This window comes from Aphis gossypii, chromosome 2 (assembly GCF_020184175.1).
Source record: "Aphis gossypii isolate Hap1 chromosome 2, ASM2018417v2, whole genome shotgun sequence".
NCBI lineage: Eukaryota > Metazoa > Arthropoda > Insecta > Hemiptera > Aphididae > Aphis > Aphis gossypii.
The window spans coordinates 8309759-8328395 of NC_065531.1; the positions used below are offsets into that span (position 1 = coordinate 8309759).

Consider the following 18637-nt stretch of genomic DNA (forward strand, 5'->3'; position numbering starts at 1 on the left):
TTTAAATAAAATTAACCAATCATTAAACAGCGCTCCACCCACTTCCCCACCTCCCAAACACTTCACTCAAAATGAAATTAAATATACAATCAGCAAGCTAAAAAATGGAAAAGCCCCTGGACACGATCTCATTACAAACAATATACTCAACAACTTACAAATTAAGCAATTCTCAACATAACCCACATCTTCAATGCAATGCTCCGACTTTCTTATTTCCCACCACTCTGGAAAATTTCAACAATCATACTAGTACACAAACCCGCAAACCCAAAATACAACATCTTCTTACCGTCCAATCAGCCTCCTCCCATCCCTGGGTAAATTATTTGAAAAACTTCTATTAAAACGCCTCCAAAATATCTCCGAAATAAATAAAATCATTCCTAACTCTCAGTACGGCTTCCGAGCTCACCATTCTACTATTCGCCCTCTACATCGTCTCACTGATGTCATCTCATATTTTCTTAAACAAAAAAAATACTGCTCGGGTGTCTTCCTCGACGTCGTTCAAGCGTTCGACAAAGTATGGCACAATGGACTCCTCCACAAACTAAAATCAAACTTTCCAGCCCCATATTATCTAATACTCAAATTCTATCTCACTCATCGTTCTTTCCAAGTAAATCAAAACAACTCAATTTCAAACCAATTTATGATTAACGCCGGTGTACCTCAAGACAGTGACCTTTCTCCTCTTTTATACCTAATTTACACTGCAGATATACCTACAACCTCTTGCACCATCCTCGATACTTTTGCCGACGACACTTGTATTCTATCCACCGATTCTGATCCCACAATAGCAAGCTTCAAACTCCAACACCGCCTCAACTTGCTCGAAAACTGGTTCACACTATGGAAAATAAAAATTAATACAAACAAATCCAGCCACATTACTTTTTTTTCACATTACATTACTTTCCCTTCGCCCAAACAATTGTCTTCCAGTCAAGCTTTGTAACCAATTATTACCCCAAACCAACCAAATTAAATACTTAGGACTCATTTTTGACAAAAGGTTAACTTGGAAAGACCACATATTTGACAAAAGAAAGAAACTAAACTCCAGATTACATCTACTACGTCCTCTCTTACGATCAAATTTAAACCTTAAACTCAAAATCCTTATTTACAAAATGTTGATCTTTCCTCTACGGTATTATGGTATTCTTATGGTATAATTTGGGGTAACGTCGCCCCAAGTAACATTCAAAAAATACAATCATTCCAATCCATCTGCCTTCGCACTATCACAAAATCCCCCTGGTTAGGTTAGGAATTTAGCGATTAAAGTAGAAACACACTCAGAGGCTAACTTACCTTCGTAATCTCTATTTTTGGAGGAGTAGGTTCCCATCTTTGCATAATATATTTAAACAATACTAATATAGTTAATGGAACTTACAAAATGCCAAAATATACCAAACGACTTATGAGAAATAAAGAATAATATTTTACATTATTTCTTTTTCATAGAATATAGACAATATAGTATGTCTAAATATTAAAGAATAGTGCAATACGGGAAATTATTATTAAGAAAAGAAAAACACATATTTAATACTATCCGTACCCAATATCCCATATACGTTAGTGAACTCTCAGTTTTAATTAAAATTTCAAATTTGTGGTTTGTTACATTTAAAGTCATTCATGGAAATGATAAGAATAATTTTTCTCGGTGTGAGGGAGTGATCAATTATATTTACTATTTACTAATTTAATTATTTTGTTAGATTTCATAATTTATAAGTACCTACAGCAAAATACATTTTTTTAAGATATAAAGACCTACATTATAATAATATGTTATTTGTAAATCTTTAACATGAAGTGTAAATGGTGTAATTATAAGTTTTATATGAAAAAAAGTAATTTATTTTTAACTAAGTTAAGTTACTTATTTTTTCCAATTAACTTGTAACTTAAACAAGTTAAATAAAAAAGAAAAGTAACTTTTAACTTAAAACTTAACTTAGATTTTTTCAAATTAACTTAACAAGTTAAAAAAAAAAGTTAACTTGCCCAGCCTTGGATATGATATGCATATGGCTTTTACTCCGCCAATTGGCATAATAATTAATAAGTATAACTTAATGATTGAGTAGAATGCGATCAATACCCAATTCCTCGTATTGCTGACTTATTTAGAGCCCTGGAAAGAGCAAAATACTTTTCATCATTTGATCTAAACAGCGGATTTTTCCAGATCCCCGTTGGATCATTTATAGGTATGTGTTCGTACTATAGAAAACACTTCAAAGATTTTGCAAAAATTGCAAACCCACTTAGTGAATTAATAAAATCAGGAACAAATAAAATAACATGGCTTGACCAACATAATGAATTATTTAATAAATTAAAAAAAATGTTTAATCTCGGAACCTTTATTAATGCATTTCGACGATAATAAACAAGTTTATTTAACAATAGATGCGTCTATAATGGGTTTAGCCGTTTAGGCGCATGCATTGAGCAAGCCGATGACAAAAATACATTACACCCTGTAAGTTATGCTTCTAAGCAAAGCAAATAGGTTTATTAAATCCAATACCAATAATAGCTGGAAAACCATTAGATAGAGTAACGTTTGATTACTTGGGACCACTTGTTTCAAGCAATAAAAAACGTTATGTGCTAGTAGCTGCATGTAACACTACAAAATACATATTTACTTAAGCAGTCGAATCGGCCACAGCTGAAGCAACTGCTAAATTCATAACAGAAATAGTATCGAATTGGGGCTGTTTTAGAAACTTTTCATCTACCTAACAGAGGTACTCATTTCAGAAATAATTTAATCAGTGACTTATGTTAAATCTGGGAATAAAACAAACCCTATCAACAAGCTATTCACCTCAAACCCAGGGTTTAGTTGAAAAAATTAATGGAGTACTAACAGGTTCATTAAAAAATTATATAGAAAACGGTGACCAATCAAAATGGTCATATTTCCTACCGTACATAACATTAGCATATAATGCCATACCTCAAACTACTACAAAATACAGTCCGTTCTATCTAATGCATGGTTTTGAACCAACATTTCCAATAGACAATAAAATTATCCCCGAAAATATCCCTTATCATTTAAAACAATCTCTAATAGAACTAAATAAAATAAGAGATAAAATACCACAACGAGTTCATGAAGCTCAAATAATACAAACAAAATATTATGACAAAACTCATACGACAGTAAATTACAACATAAATGATTTAGTTATGGTAAAATTTCCATTTTTAGAAGTAGGCAAGTCTCCTAAATTAGGGCCTATATATAGAGGACCATTTAAGATAATAGATAAAGTCAATGAACTTAACTACAAAATAAAATTAATTTTAAATAATAAAGAGGTTATCGATACTATACAGTATACACATTAAGAGGCTGATACCATACCATAAAAGAGAGTAACAAATAACAGTTTATATATATATATATACAAACTACAAGGTAAAAAATATATACCTATACATAATATTCACTTCTCTCTCCAATCCTTATAAAAAAAATCAACATATATATACATATCTCAAACTATGTATAACGCTAATATAAATTAAAATCATATAAATGTTACTAATACAATTATGTAATATGTAATAATTCATATTATAGGAATTAATTGAATCGCTAAATGCGGAAAGGACACGTGTCCAAGTTTTAAAATTTTTCAGGAAACACAAAAAACTTAATATATTTGAAAAAAAATTGATTTACAAATTGTATGTTATAGAATAATATAGTTTAAGACATGGTATACATGTTTCTACAATCACTTAAATAAATATAATTAAACTGTAGGTATCTGAAGGACTTTAAGGTTGTGGACATGTGCCGTTTATGCTTCAAATTACCATTTATATTTCGAAAATAACCGTTTTCTTATAAATAAGTAGCTTTAATATGCATAAAAATTAAAATTACATGATTAAATAATATACAGTAGATTATATACTAATATTGAGTCACAAATATTTGATATCTTTTTAATAATTAGAAATTTAATTGTATAAATATCTTATGTTCTATTTTGCCTTGCTTGAGGTGTCTCAGTTTGTAACGAAAATATACAATTCCAAAATGATTGCAATGCTCTGGAATATATTTCGCTAGTTGCTTCAAATCTTTCATTTTGCTTTCAAGAATTGGTAAGCTTGAAGTATAAACTAGTGTTTTTGGGAGTTGTATGGGCGCATTGCATTGTTTTTTCTCAATTTGAAATGGTTTGATGTTATTCCGTCAATAAATCCACTTGCCTTAATTATTCCACATTTTTCCGATACACATTCAAAATAATGGTACTTAGAAATTAAAAATTTTTCTATTGTACGACGTTGTTTCAATGTTTTATTACGGCTTAAACATTCTAATGCGTTAGTATTTTTAATATAAAATTGTGAAAACCACATTTGATAGTCATAAATCATACTTTTATCAACTAGAAACACTGAAAATTTTTCTGGGTTTCTTGATGATTTTAAAATAATTTCTATATAGTCTTCTAAAGTGTATAGACGATCCACTCTGTTAAGTTGTTTTTTTATCAATGCAAAGTCACGATCACACGGCAAAAACGAGTGTCCTCTTTGTGGAAAAAAAACCTGAACTTTTTTGAATTTTTTAATTTCAACTAGAGCCATAATCATTCTAATTAATGCGTGGTTTTTGTTTTGCCCAGCACAATTGTCACAAAACAAATGCAATTCCTCAACATCATCATCAACAAAATTATTAATATAGTGAACCAAAAAAGAGCATACATCATTTGGCGTTTTTCTTGCTGTTGCCTCATGATAAACATAACAAAATAAATTATTCGTGTTTAAATTATGAATACCAAAAGTATTGACAGATAATTGTCGATAATAATATACTTCCTGCACCGGTATTTTAGGTAAGTCAACTACAGCCATAAAATCAAAGCAAAGACCTAACACTTTCTTATTCTGTTGAGAAATCTCTATTGTTTTTTTAATATTATTATAAAATTTTTTGCTTCTATTTTTATGAACTAGTAATTCGTCAGCAGCAACTATTTTTGCAACATCATTTAAATCTTTACTCATTATTTTTGTATTTAATTCTTCGCATTTTGAACAAGCGTCTTTGACTGGAGCACCAAAGCTTAATGAAAAATTATTCTTAAAATACTCCCAATAATATTGATATTTTATTTTCGCTTCTAACTCTGGATACTTTTCTATGAACATTGTGTGCATAGTTTTAACATTTAATTTAGGGTCTAAATAATTTTTCAATCGTGTTGTGTAATGAGTATCTTTAGTTGGAAAACTCAGTATATGTTCATGTATTTTTTGACAATACTCATATGGCATAGTATTAGCACTAATATTTTTGCCTCTCATATCAACTGGGGTAATATTATTTTCTAACAAATCGACCAGCCGTCTAATTTTTTTATTAGAAATATTATAAACGTTAATGAAAGCTTTCTTACATACTTGAATACGCTGTCCGTATATATAATTGTAATATATAATTATTATATAAAATAGTTATTATTGTTATTAATTAGTTTGTAGAAGCGTATAAAAAATATTTACTTTAATTATTACAATAAGAATAGACTACCTTAACCAAAGCAATTAAAAAAATAAAAATAAATTTTTTTTTAAATTAGCTTTAATGCCATTATCATTAATTGTAACATTATGCATGACTTTTAATGCCTATCGCTTATTAACAATATATTTTATATGATTAAAACAATTTTAAATCCAATAATTTATTGTAATCTTACTGGTAAACAAAATAATCAATCAAGCTATTACTCATTAAGTAATAATCATAAAGACTATAATAGACTAGGTATTCTAATCTTCTTAGTAATAACTAATACTGCTAATACCTACTTAGAAAGTGAGTAGGTACCATCTATTGATTTTACTGAGTTTAGTGTTCCAGTGGCGTAACTGAGGGCCCGCAAACTCCGCGTTGCGGGGGGGCCCATGGTAATTTGGGGCCTTTGGTTATAGGGTTGTAGGTATTTAAGTACTTTGATATAACAATATGTTAGGGGCCCATTCTTAGCATTTTTATTTTTGCGGGGGAGCCCAAATTTTTTTGTTACGCCACTGTAGTGTTCATACCATTATTGATCATTTTATCACATTATGATAGGTAAACATAATAATTTATAAAATCACATTTATCAAAACTTTATAGTTTATACATATTAACACAAATAAAAGGCGAATCTCCGAACACAATTATTAAGATTTTTGCTATTCAAATTAGCTATTAGTAAATCAAATCAAATATTGTTTTTATAATTTGTGGATATTTTTGTGTTTTATAAATAAATAATGGTATATTTTAATTTACTATTAATTTATATTCAGATTTCAGAATATTTTATAACCTATAAATGCTCAAGTAAAGTTAAAGAAACAAAAAAAGTGTAATAGGTACCTACTCATTAATTAATAAACAGTGAAATGATTTTAACAATTTATACTTAATTAGGTACCTATTTAAAAGACGTATTATATTCTATGGCTCTATGCCTAGAGATAGTAGAGAATCAAAGTAAATATTTTCAATGTGGTTTTGCATGTAGCATTAGGTATATATTATATTGTCAAATATGTGAGATTAAATTTCATTTGTTTATCATACCAAAAACTGAATTTTTATGATGCATACTTCAGAATAAGACAAATATGACATAACCGCTTTAAAGTTTAAACAATGCATTATAACTGTAATTTGTATTCACTAGACTAGCTTTACATGGATTTCGTCACTTTGGTGATACTTTGTCACAATTATTACAATAAGAGTGTATCATGTGTGTCACAATAATATAGATTTTATTTATACTTCTCCAATAAATACAATGGCTTCAAGAAATTGATACTTGAAAGTTGATAGTCTTATTTTAAATAGTTGCACAATATAATATAATATATTAATATATTGTGTATTTGCATCTGTATAAAATATAAGATTATAGATATCATCATATTCATGCATCAAAATTGTAAATATAATTTTTTTTATTTCCTTGTCATTAACTAAATTTTATAGATTTTAAGTACACCATTGCTACAATACCAGTATAATACTCATAGCCATACTCAGAACAAATTTTTGGAGGAGGAGGAGGAGGTTGAACCCCTAACTCCCCCATCTGGGTACAGCCTTGAATATCCCTACCATAACATTTCATTCAGTGATTTTCCTGTCATTTCTTCATTGAAAGATAATATTACATATATTATAAAAATATTTTATCACAAATTTGTTTAATAACTATTGTTAATTACACATTAGAAAGTAATACATGACTAATAAAACTAATTAGTTATATTAGTTATTGATTGTACCAATATTAATACTCAACGTTTGATAATTTTATTTATGACTACATTAACAAAAATAATATCATCTTAACAAAATTTTTCTGCAGACGAAAATTTAACAGTAGTGTAACTATTATTAATAGGCATTATTTTGTTTAGTTAATAATTATATGTTGGTTTGCAACACAATATATTTTAATTATACTTGGATGCATTTATGGAACATTTGACGTACAATAATATTATATAGCTAATATTTAATACAAGGAGATTTATTTTAAATTAATCTTTAATTGATATTTAGAAATTTTTGAACTTCATTATGTTGATACTCACTTAGGTAAAAACAATCAATATGAAATACAAATAGTAAATCATATAATTTACTCAATAACTTGGTATCAGTTATAATTTTATAAATATTATGGTGTAGTGTGCCTATAATTTGCCAGTATATATGAATACAGTAGTTAAGATTGAAAAAATGATAAATGTATAATAACTATAATTATAACATTTTATTTAAGCTGTATTTCTGCATTATTGCTGTAAAAACAATATATTTTATTATTTTAATACATAAAGCTCAAAACATTATTATGAGCAATAATTAATAAAGTTACTTTTAAATAATAAACCTATACAGCATAAACAGTTAAATTGAATGATAAAATAGTGGTGATAAAAAAGTTTCAATTCAATTTTTTAATTTATTTAACAATTACATTAAGATTATCAAATTAAATATTAACACTAAAATTGTTATTAAATTGTTATGTACAAGACTTATATAATAGTAATAATCTAATACATTATTTATATAAAATATAAAATAGTGACGTTCAAAAGATTTAGCTTAAGCAAAATTCGTAATCTATAAAATAAAAATCAACGGTTTTAATAATGCTAAATATCCTTAACAAATGATTGATAACTAATCAAGTCTGTGTTTGATTACGTTCTATCACATTATGTTGGTTAATAAAAAAATGTTCCAGTTTAAAACAAATCATTTGACACTGTATGACATATTTCACGCGCAGACATATATTAATAAATATATATATATATATATAGATCACATCACAATCTTAAAAATACATAAAAGGCAAAATATATTTTTACAATCTTTTATTATTATTATTTGTTTTTAAGATATATAAATAAAAAGTTGTTTAAAGTATAATTTTTAAAATATAATTTTTTCTACTACATATAATCTTAAAGACTATTTGAATATATAAGCAAATTAATTTTCAATGTATCCAGTCTTCACACAGAACTATTAAGATAAAATGGTTTAATTAATTAACAAAAAATACGAGTTAAAAAAAATGTGTGGACAGAGAAGAAACAAACTTAAATGTAAATCAAATATTGGAACAACAGTTATAGAATATTTTATTAAACAGAAAAAATAAAAATTTTAATAATAAACCATAGAAGTATATGTATAGAACTGCACTGGTATTTAACATTTTAATTATTGCTTTCAGCTTTTTCAGTTTCTGAAGTCTCATTTTCAACTGGGGCAGTTTCAGTTGAATTTCCAGATAATTCTTCAACTGTTGATTCTTCTTGGGGTTGAGGAGCTTTACTTTCTAAAATAGAAATTGTATCCTGGATAGTTTTGATTGCTTTTTTTCTAGCCATGCGTACATCATCTCTTCCTGTAAAATAAATAATAAGTTATTTACATTTTTTATTCAACTTTTGAAATGCCTAGCTAGAAGCTAATAGTTTTACATCCATGAACATTTCTGGATATCTAAGATAAATAGGTTTAAATATTCATTACACAGATATGATGTAATATTAGAATGTACATATTATCATTTATCAGATTAATTAATTGATTATAGGCACACTTAAACAATTAAAATATATGATACTGACATTATGTAAAATCAATACCATTGTTGACTAATTTAATTCATTAAAGTTTCTTTAGAATCTAAAGAATATAGTATTTTATCTATATTGTGATAAATAGGACAAAGATTTATTCAAAATTAATATTTTTTATATTCATACTATTCCATATAATATTATATTACCTTCAGTTTCAATGATGTCTAGCTTAATCAAATTTCTTGTAAGCATCTCATCCAAATAAATATATTGTTTATCACTACGCGAGGAACCAGAAAATTGATTAACAGCTACTGCCAATTCTTCTACATCAGCTTGAACGATTTGCACTTTTTCTAAAGCATCTACTGGTTTTACTTGTTGGCGCTGAGTAGGTGGAGGAGTAGATCTGGCTTCATTTGAAGCAGCTTGCTGATGATGTTGGGAAGGAGGTGTTTGACGGCGTTGTGCAGTATTTTGATCATGAAAGGAATGATGTTGTGCAAATGGAGTTTGTTTACCAGCAGATCGTTTTGGTAATGAAGAGCTATTATTTTCATTAAATCCTTGATCAACATTCTTTGGATACACAGGTTCAGAACGGCCTTCTACATAAATCGGAATGTGTCGCACATTAGGTTGTTTTTGGGTTCCGTGTGATGGTGTAGAAGTATCAGTTTGAGGTTGTGTTTGTGCCTGTGGCTGAATATTTTCAGATTGATTATTAATAGGATTAACTGGTGTAAATTCTAGTTTAGATACAAATCTTTGAGGTTTATCATCATTTTCCTGAGATCTTGAATTATTATCAAATGGATGCTGGTGTTGCTTATCCATGTTTTCTTCAAATCGTTTTTTATCGGGACTAGAATCGGTTCGATCGTTGTAATTATGGTTAAGATCTGATGGTCCCTCAGGCACGTTATCTTCTCCAGACACAGTGCGTTTACGGCTCCAACTCTTCGAACTAGGTTCACCTCCCCAAGGCGGACAACGCAAATGACCGGCGAGATCTGGATGTCTTTTGGCTAAATCTTCTAAATGTGAGCGGACACTCAAATGACCTCTTAGCATGTCATCATCAAATGGAAATTCTTCCTAAAGAACAAAGAAATTAAAAAAAAAAATTGTTATGTAAATTATATAAATCTCTGTGCTTACAACCAAAATATAGGATTTATATTATATTTGTTTTTATTTCTCTAATGAAATTCATCAATAATAAAAAAAAAGTTTGAACTAAATTTTATTTTTTAAGCCACAGTAACTTAATATTATGGAATTTTGCACAGATAAACAGAATGCGAATAAAATATAATTATATTTGACAATTCGGGCGATCGTTAATTATAAAGAAATGAATGTCAACCACATATATTTTATTCCCACAATCTGTTTATCAGGGAACAATTTTTAGCACATTGAGGTAAAGAGGTTGTGTGTGGGAGGGAAGACCATGAAGATTAGTTTAAATTACAACAGGCCACAATAATGCAACAAAAGTGCAAATTCATTTTAAATTACATTTGATTTTAATCCTGTTAGTTGATACTGATTTAACATTTCATAATCAGTTTTAAAAATATAACAATTTTTGTTTATTTTTAAATCAAATAAAACTGGATCATTCAGTGACCATGAAATAACTTAGTATTTAAATAAAAACTACTTTTTATGCATGACTTTTAATTTAAATTACTTAAATAAAATAATCTGTTTTTTATGAGTCGTTGATATCTGTTGTTATGGCAGTAATTGCATGATAATTGATAAGTGTTAGCTATTAATGACAATTTACAATTGAATAAAATTATTATCAAAAAGTAAAAAACTATAAATTATAGATAAGTATATATTTTTATTCTACGAACTTTGCAACAATATACATAATCATGATTATGTATTTGTATGAACAAACATTATTATAATAGTAATAATATTAAATTATAAAATATAATATTGTATTCAAAAAATCACGAATTTACGATTAAAATTTTTTTATCATCTATAGTAGTAATGTTACAAAACATTAAATGAGTAGTGCCGACCGGGATTACATGAAATAGAAACACAGCCAAGACTACGATCCCGGGACCCAGGCCAATAATTTGTTGCTAAAAATAAAAAACAAAACCCATTACATATTTGTCTACCAAAGCACTAGAACAATAATTAAGAAATTAAGTCAGGCTAACTACTCGTTATTCACTACTTGAATTCGTAAATTACCTAAGTACACAAAGAAACATAAGTTGAAGTATATACTACATGGCCAAAATTAAAAATTTTTACTATATACGAACTATAAAATAGATTTTATTCCTTGATGAAAGATAAAAATAATTTTTAAAATGAATTTAAATAAAATGATCAAATATAGTAAATATTTATTAATTACATAATATAATTAAAATGATTTTTTTAAATTTAATATAAACTTATTTATTTATACTTAGAGAAATCGAATATTGAAAATGAAGAAAAATAATTTTTATATTAAAATATATGCGCATTTTAAATAATAAAAGCATGTAAAAATAATAATACATAAAATTATATATAGAAGGTATCTTCCTACTTGTCTTTATCAAAAATAAATAAACAACAATATGGGTTTAGCCTTATTAATGAAATATAAATAAATACATATTATTAGAATACCAACACGATGATATCTCACTAAATATAATTATATTATTTCCATAATTCCATGAGTAATCTAAATCGTGAATAGAAATAGTATATTTTTATCTTACGTGAACGATAATAATATACAATGTTTAAACTGTAAACCTACCTAATAAGCTAGGTATCTATTCAACTAGAAAATAATTCATCCCTCAAAGTATTAATTATGTAATACAATATCACAACATGTCCTACACCACATTATTAGTAGGTGATATTGTGTTCGGGAGGAAGCAATGCGAAAGCGGTCCCCTCCTGGTCATTGATTTAACCCCCCCCCCAAAAAAAAAGAGATGATATTGTGTAAAATTTAATATTTTAAAATTATCACAATATTATCAGATAATAAGTTAGTTACCTAATAACCAAAAAAAATTAAGAACTTTGACGTAAATTATAAACATAAGAATAAAGAATCAAAATCGTTAAAGGTACACATTATTTGGCTAGGTATGTTTAAAGTTATTTGCAACTTACAATTTAGCATTCGGAATATATGATTATAAAACACGGCTCTAGACATTAAGTTAAGCTGAAATATTATGTATATTTCATATTTATTTTGTATCTTGTAAAAATATCACAAATTTAAGTTTAAAACTCAAGTTAAACATCTAAGATATCTAAGAGGTCCTTCAAAATCAAATAATTGACAATTATTACCTAAATATTATAACCAATATAGTTGATTAAAAGAATTACTATTTATAATAATAATCATTGGAAAAAAAATAATTTACGGAATTTTGGAATTTCCATAAAAACAAAAAGAAAATAATAAAATATGGATAAGGTGATTCAATTTTAGATGACAACAATTAGATTTAGAAAACCAAGATAAAATTTATTTTGAATACGACTTAAAATTATTTTAATTTTGAATTATAAAAATAGAACAGTACGTCTGTATTTTGAAAACAATACCAAAAGAAAAAAATCTTAATTTTGATAACTATTTTTAATATAGGTATTATGAATTCAGAATTAATGAACAATAAATATAAATTTCATTTAGTATATTTCACTATACAAGTAAATTGTAAAAATTGTTAGAATTATGTTCAAAAAATAAAACATTAAGTTATTCTCTTTTAAATTCACAAACGTTTAATTAATATTCGTAAAGATCGATATCACGATACTTTAATTTTTATACTTTATAGTTCTATCATTACATAATATGTATTATTATTAGAGAATATATTATCATATATCTTATTTATTAAACCCAATATAAACATTAAACATATATATACTTAATATACTTATATACCTAATGATAATAGTTTAGGTAGGTGTTCGTTTTAAAATTCAGCTAATACTACAATAAAATTTAAATTCAAAATATATCTGCATTATTAGTATGTTGAAAAAAGTACATTTGAGTGGATGTCCTATATATTGTACAAATTATCTATTGTTTGATATTGACATTTAGTCATTAAGCGATTACTGAACATAAACATTTATAGATAGTTAGTTAGGTAAATATTTGAATAAAAGTTTGAAATTTATTACTTAGTACTACGGTTGTTAAGTCTAAAATTATTTTATTTTTATACATATTAGTTTTAATACTTTTTAATGAACTTTTAACTAATACAAATGTATTATTGTTAAATATTTCATTTCTGAAGTAATTGTATTTTATCTTTACTATTTTTCTATAAATTGACAATATTTTATGAATCTTGAAATCAAATAAAAAAAAATGATCACTTAGTTTAAAATTTTAAATAAAAATCATGCTGATTTTAATAATTATAATATATTAGCAAATGGCATAATATGATGATAGTAATAACTCTAATTTAATTATTGAATGGATCTAATCTAAACTAAAATGTATCATCCTTAAATTAAGAAAAGGCAGGTATAAATATAATCTAAATTGTTTATATTATGTTGATGTAATGACATAGTAGGTTAAATTTATCAATCTGAGACCAGATTAAGCCATATGATTGAGTATTACTTAATAAATCAAAACTCTACTATAGAGGAACCATATTCATATTTCATATTATAGGTAACACATAATTGATAATTTTTTTTTTTTTTTGGAAAATAACAAGATAATTATGTGTTAAATACATAATTCAGTTCATTTATCTTCATTAACTCATAAAATATTACCACTTTGAACAAATATGGTAGAAAGTAGAAACTAGGAAGGATTTAAACCAGCAAAAATGCTATACAATACGTTCCATCAATCAATTATTTAAGTCATAGTTGAATATTTAACTAAAAATAATAATAAAATATATTTAATTATATTTTAAGAAACTGATTACATACCTGTTTTGAAAAATAGTTAATAAGCTAAAATTAAATAAATATTAAAAAATTATGTTACAAATATAAAACACAGTTTTAAAAATATAAGTTTTATTTTGAGGATGTAGAAAATAATTCTCATGTTAGTTTAATATGCAAGTGGTAAGTAGTAAACCATAAAAATATAAAATTATAATTAATGTATTAGTACAATGTACTTAGTTAAACTATATTCATTATTTTATATTTAAAAATAAGAATTTATGTACAAAGGTATCTATGTATATTATATTTAGACATAGGTACCTTTATTTTTAAGATAATGCAATTTTTCAAAAAAAAAGTGATAGGTTTCGTTAAATTGTAATAAATTAAGATTTAAAAAGTATGATAAACTCGAGAATAAACTTAGGTATCATGTGTTTTAGATATTTAGAAAATAAATTTTATAAAAATACACCATAACAATATAAATAAATATACACTAGAAATTTGTGTAAAATAGTTTCAAAATACTTAATTGAAGAATAGGTATTTTATTTAACACCATAGTTGGATATTTTTTTAAGTGTAATGTAATTACAAATATGAAATATATCCCTGGACCTTGATATAATAAATATTTGTAACTTACCGATGTGGAACTATGAGAGGGCGATAAAGGATAAATGACAGGATTAATTTTGGCCGCTTCCATAACATCCAAAAACAGCAAAATATTTGTTACTCACTGAAGAAACACACAAAAAAAAAACTTATCACACAACAAATACTGATATATTAAATAAAATTTAAGTTGTTAGTCAATACATAAGTTTTTAGTAAGAGTACAATGGAGAGTAGTAACAACTTCAAACAACAGTGACTATATGTTTATTTATAACAGATTAAAACCATTTTCATTTAAACATTATTATAAGCGTGTGGGTATAAAATTGTGTAGGCGATAGCCACACCAACTGCTCTAGAATATTCATCAATGAGGAATGCTAGATTTGTGTGTGCCAAATAAACCGTAACCCAATTAAAAGAAGACCTTAATTGGATAATATATATATTTGATTAACTTAAAATTAATTACCTATTTATATCAATGTAAATATTATAAAATCAAGAGAAAATGATTACACAAAAATTTAAGAAGATTATCATTGCAAAAAATGTATTTAAACATCAACAAATTAGTTTCATCTGTACCTATGTTAATAAATAAGTGAACTTTATCTATTAGTGCAATTATATGAAAGAATTTGAAAATATTAGAAATCTTATAATGAGAAACACTCTATATAGTATTTCTAAACGGTAATAAATTAAATTAATTCTGCTATACTAATTTTCTATCAATTTTTATGGTTTGGTAATAAAATTATAATGTATAGTGCTGTAATAAAATAAATAGTACTTTAAACACTATTTTTTTTAACGTTTTGACCTACATGCATGTAGCAAAAAACTAAATAATTTGTATTTTGTCGCATCATAGTATGGCAAAACAGCATACGTAAAAATTATAATAAAAACTCCAAAGAATGTACACATTGTATTCAAATAAGCAACTGTATAAAAGTTTGCAAAATAACTACTACATTACAATCTATACTTTAACATAAAAACAAGTTTAAATACTAGTCCAAATGTTATCAAAGTACTTATTAATTTACAAACATTTAAAGTTTAGATGAAAACTTAATTATAGGGGTACCTCAAAAACAATTCTTTAATACTCGATATATATATTTTTTTCAAAAGTATTGTAACTTACAAACACTTTCATTAAACCATATAAAATTTATCTTAGATATGACTTGATAAATTTTCTAAAGGCACAAAAATAATGGAATAATAGTATGAAAGGTTAAATTGATTAAAACTTGATAACCAAAAACTAAATTAAAGTAACATACTAATTATGATTACAAAATTGGAGACTGATAAGTTTAGAATTTAATGAAAAATTATTGTACTTTCAAAATGTGTTTTTGGTTAATTAACTTCAAATAAATAGGTAGGTTTTTAGGTATACTCAATGATTATAATTTATAATACCTATATTACCAATATGGATCAATTTAGTACATAGCTAATGAATTGTGATTTATAAATTATTTCTAGGTATATTCCAATGACACAAATTTAAAATGAGTTGAAGACTATAGAAAGTATATTTACCTATAGAAAAATATGAAATATTAGAACCGAGGTTAGAATCTATACCTTAATTTTAATTTTAGAAACAAGAATGTTCATAAATAATAGAATTCAACAATCATAGTATTGTCTTTGATGGCTGTATATTTTTTCTTATTTCACAGATTTAAATATAATCTTAGAAAAAATTATATTAAATTATTGTAAAGGTTAAGAAAAAATAGTTAATAGGTACTCTACTTTGCTAACGACTGTTAGGTTATACAATTTACAAATCATTTCAAAAACTTAAAAACTCAACATTTAACTACTAACATAATACCTACATTAAATATGTCTAAATAATAAATAAGTCTTATTGTTCAAACCCCTACATACCTATAATTACAATAAGTATAATCAATATAGTTAAAAATTAGGGGTAGTATAACATGATGAAAACAATGGAATGCAATAATTTAATACAAGTAAATATATGAATAGAAGAAGACAGATAATTTTTGTTGAAAAAATCATTAAGTACTTGTATGATATAAGTATTGACATTAATTAATAAAATCAATAAAAATTTTCAACAATACAATTTGAGGTAAAATTTTGCTTGTTATAGGATGTAATTTTACTTAGCAAGTACCTACTTTTCAAACACATATTGTAGGTACACCCACAACTTCATATAATAATATTTCAACAAAATAAGCCAGCATATAAACAACATTAATACAAAAACACCAAAGTATTATGTATGTTAATACCAACGTACCCTTGGAGGAGAAGTCCTGGAGTCAGATTTGTCGAAAAACATGCTATTTTCTCCCGTGTTGCCGAACTCTCTGTTGATCTCTTCCAATATTTCGTCTGTGGATTTACCGCGAATACGGTCGCTCAATTTTGACTTATTACGATCCCGACGATCAGCAAAAGGCATATTACTCTTGACACGGCATCGATCGTCCCTAACGCAATTTACGAGAGAATATTAATGGACGTCCGCGAATAGCTGATTGAAATGACGGCGGAGAAGAAAGTCCGTGTAAGCGATAGCCGAGAAGAGTGAAAACAGATAACTTAAAAAAAAAAAAGGCGATAAAAAACGAAAAACGTCAGGGGGGTTAGCCTATAATGTTAAAGATAAAACAAATCATAAGTAAAGATGACCACTAAAAGAAAAAACAACCGACGCGACCGTAGGACCAGCTGCAAATAAAATCCCAAAAGTATATAGCTCACGATAAGTATTAAAACAATCAGTGATAGACTGATATGCTGATACGGGCATACGGCGGACAAATCTAGAAGATTCGAGTAAAGACTGGTAAATACCATGGCTAAATACAATCGGTCTACGGACTCGCGGGGAACGTTAAAACGGCGAATCGGACGGTCGCGTGAAAGTCCCCCCTCTCCTCGACAACGAATATCACGGACTTTAGATCAATATTATGAGCAACCACGGTCGCGAGATGAGATGTGCGATCTGCGCATGCGCACGCGTACTCGTCGCATATTTATTCAATAAACCGCACCTCTCCCTGGGATATTTCATAGAGTATAAAGTGTATACTCTATGGGATATTTATTCGAAAAACTGTATTCTCCCTGGGAGCTCATGAATGATAACCATAATATATACTCGACAAGTATACACATACGCATGCGTAAATCGCGCATCTCATCTCGCGACTCGTCGCTAGCATGTGCTTCAAATTGCTAACATAGGCTAGATAGGGCATGGGTTCCATCTAGAGAGCCTAGATTATAATATAAGCTCTCTAGCTGCTCCATCCCACAGATATATCTGTGCTCCATTGCCTCCATACATTGTTAGATGATCTAAGCAACAGACCAATGGCGTCGTGGAATTGTATGATAAGTGATAACACAGTATACCAAGACCGCGAACCAAGATCTTAAATACGTCATATTATTATATCTAATATCTACGACCAAGATGATTTTCGTTTTTCTTAATTTTTCTTGTCAATAATAATAGATATTAGTATATTACGGTTATTTTTTTACTCTAAGGTCGAAACTCACTGCGTCACGTAGTATAGGTACTTACATATTATTCTATAACTCTGGAATTAGTGAAATTCACGACTCACCTAACGGTAGCACGTCGTGATTCCTTGAATTTTTTATTACACGAATTAAAATATTATATTTATATTTATTTAATTCGCGGTTTCTTAGATGATACTAAGTTATTATTTTCCGTGTAATAGGCCTATTTCTTATTATATTTTATGATCTAAGGTGAATTCACCATGATCGCGGTGACGCGCTTGTTGATCTCGTGAATTGTGTGTTAAGTACATAGGATCGTGTC

General features: G+C 27.0%; 1 protein-coding gene across 2 annotated transcripts; it reads right to left on the bottom strand.

The window, feature by feature from the left end:
- Positions 1–8025: 8025 nt before the first annotated feature.
- On the bottom strand, positions 8026–17719 carry LOC114124923 (BAG domain-containing protein Samui). 2 transcript variants are annotated; one of them, XM_027988369.2, is made up of 4 exons: positions 17069–17218; positions 14789–14884; positions 9393–10284; positions 8026–9005 (listed from the first exon to the last, which is right to left on the bottom strand). In XM_027988369.2, the coding sequence occupies exons 2-4, from the start codon at positions 14849–14851 to the stop codon at positions 8815–8817; spliced, it is 1146 nt and encodes a 381-aa protein (XP_027844170.1). In that variant the 5' UTR covers positions 14852–14884; positions 17069–17218; the 3' UTR covers positions 8026–8814. The 2 variants fall into 2 exon arrangements, with proteins under 2 accessions (XP_027844170.1, XP_027844169.1); XM_027988368.2 differs by lacking the exon at positions 14789–14884 and having other exon boundaries at positions 17069–17719.
- Between the last annotated feature and the right edge of the window lie 918 nt (positions 17720–18637).

Excerpts from the sequence above, each read along its gene's own strand:
- LOC114124923 (XM_027988368.2), bottom strand. The coding sequence starts at position 17,233 with ATGCCTTTTGCTGATCGTCGGGATCGTAATAAGTCAAAATTGAGCGAC. Across the intron at positions 10,285-17,068 it reads CCAGGACTTCTCCTCCAAGG|GAAGAATTTCCATTTGATGA; the intron begins GTACGTTGGTAT and ends TTTGTTCTTTAG. Across the intron at positions 9,006-9,392 it reads AGACATCATTGAAACTGAAG|GAAGAGATGATGTACGCATG; the intron begins GTAATATAATAT and ends TTTATTTTACAG.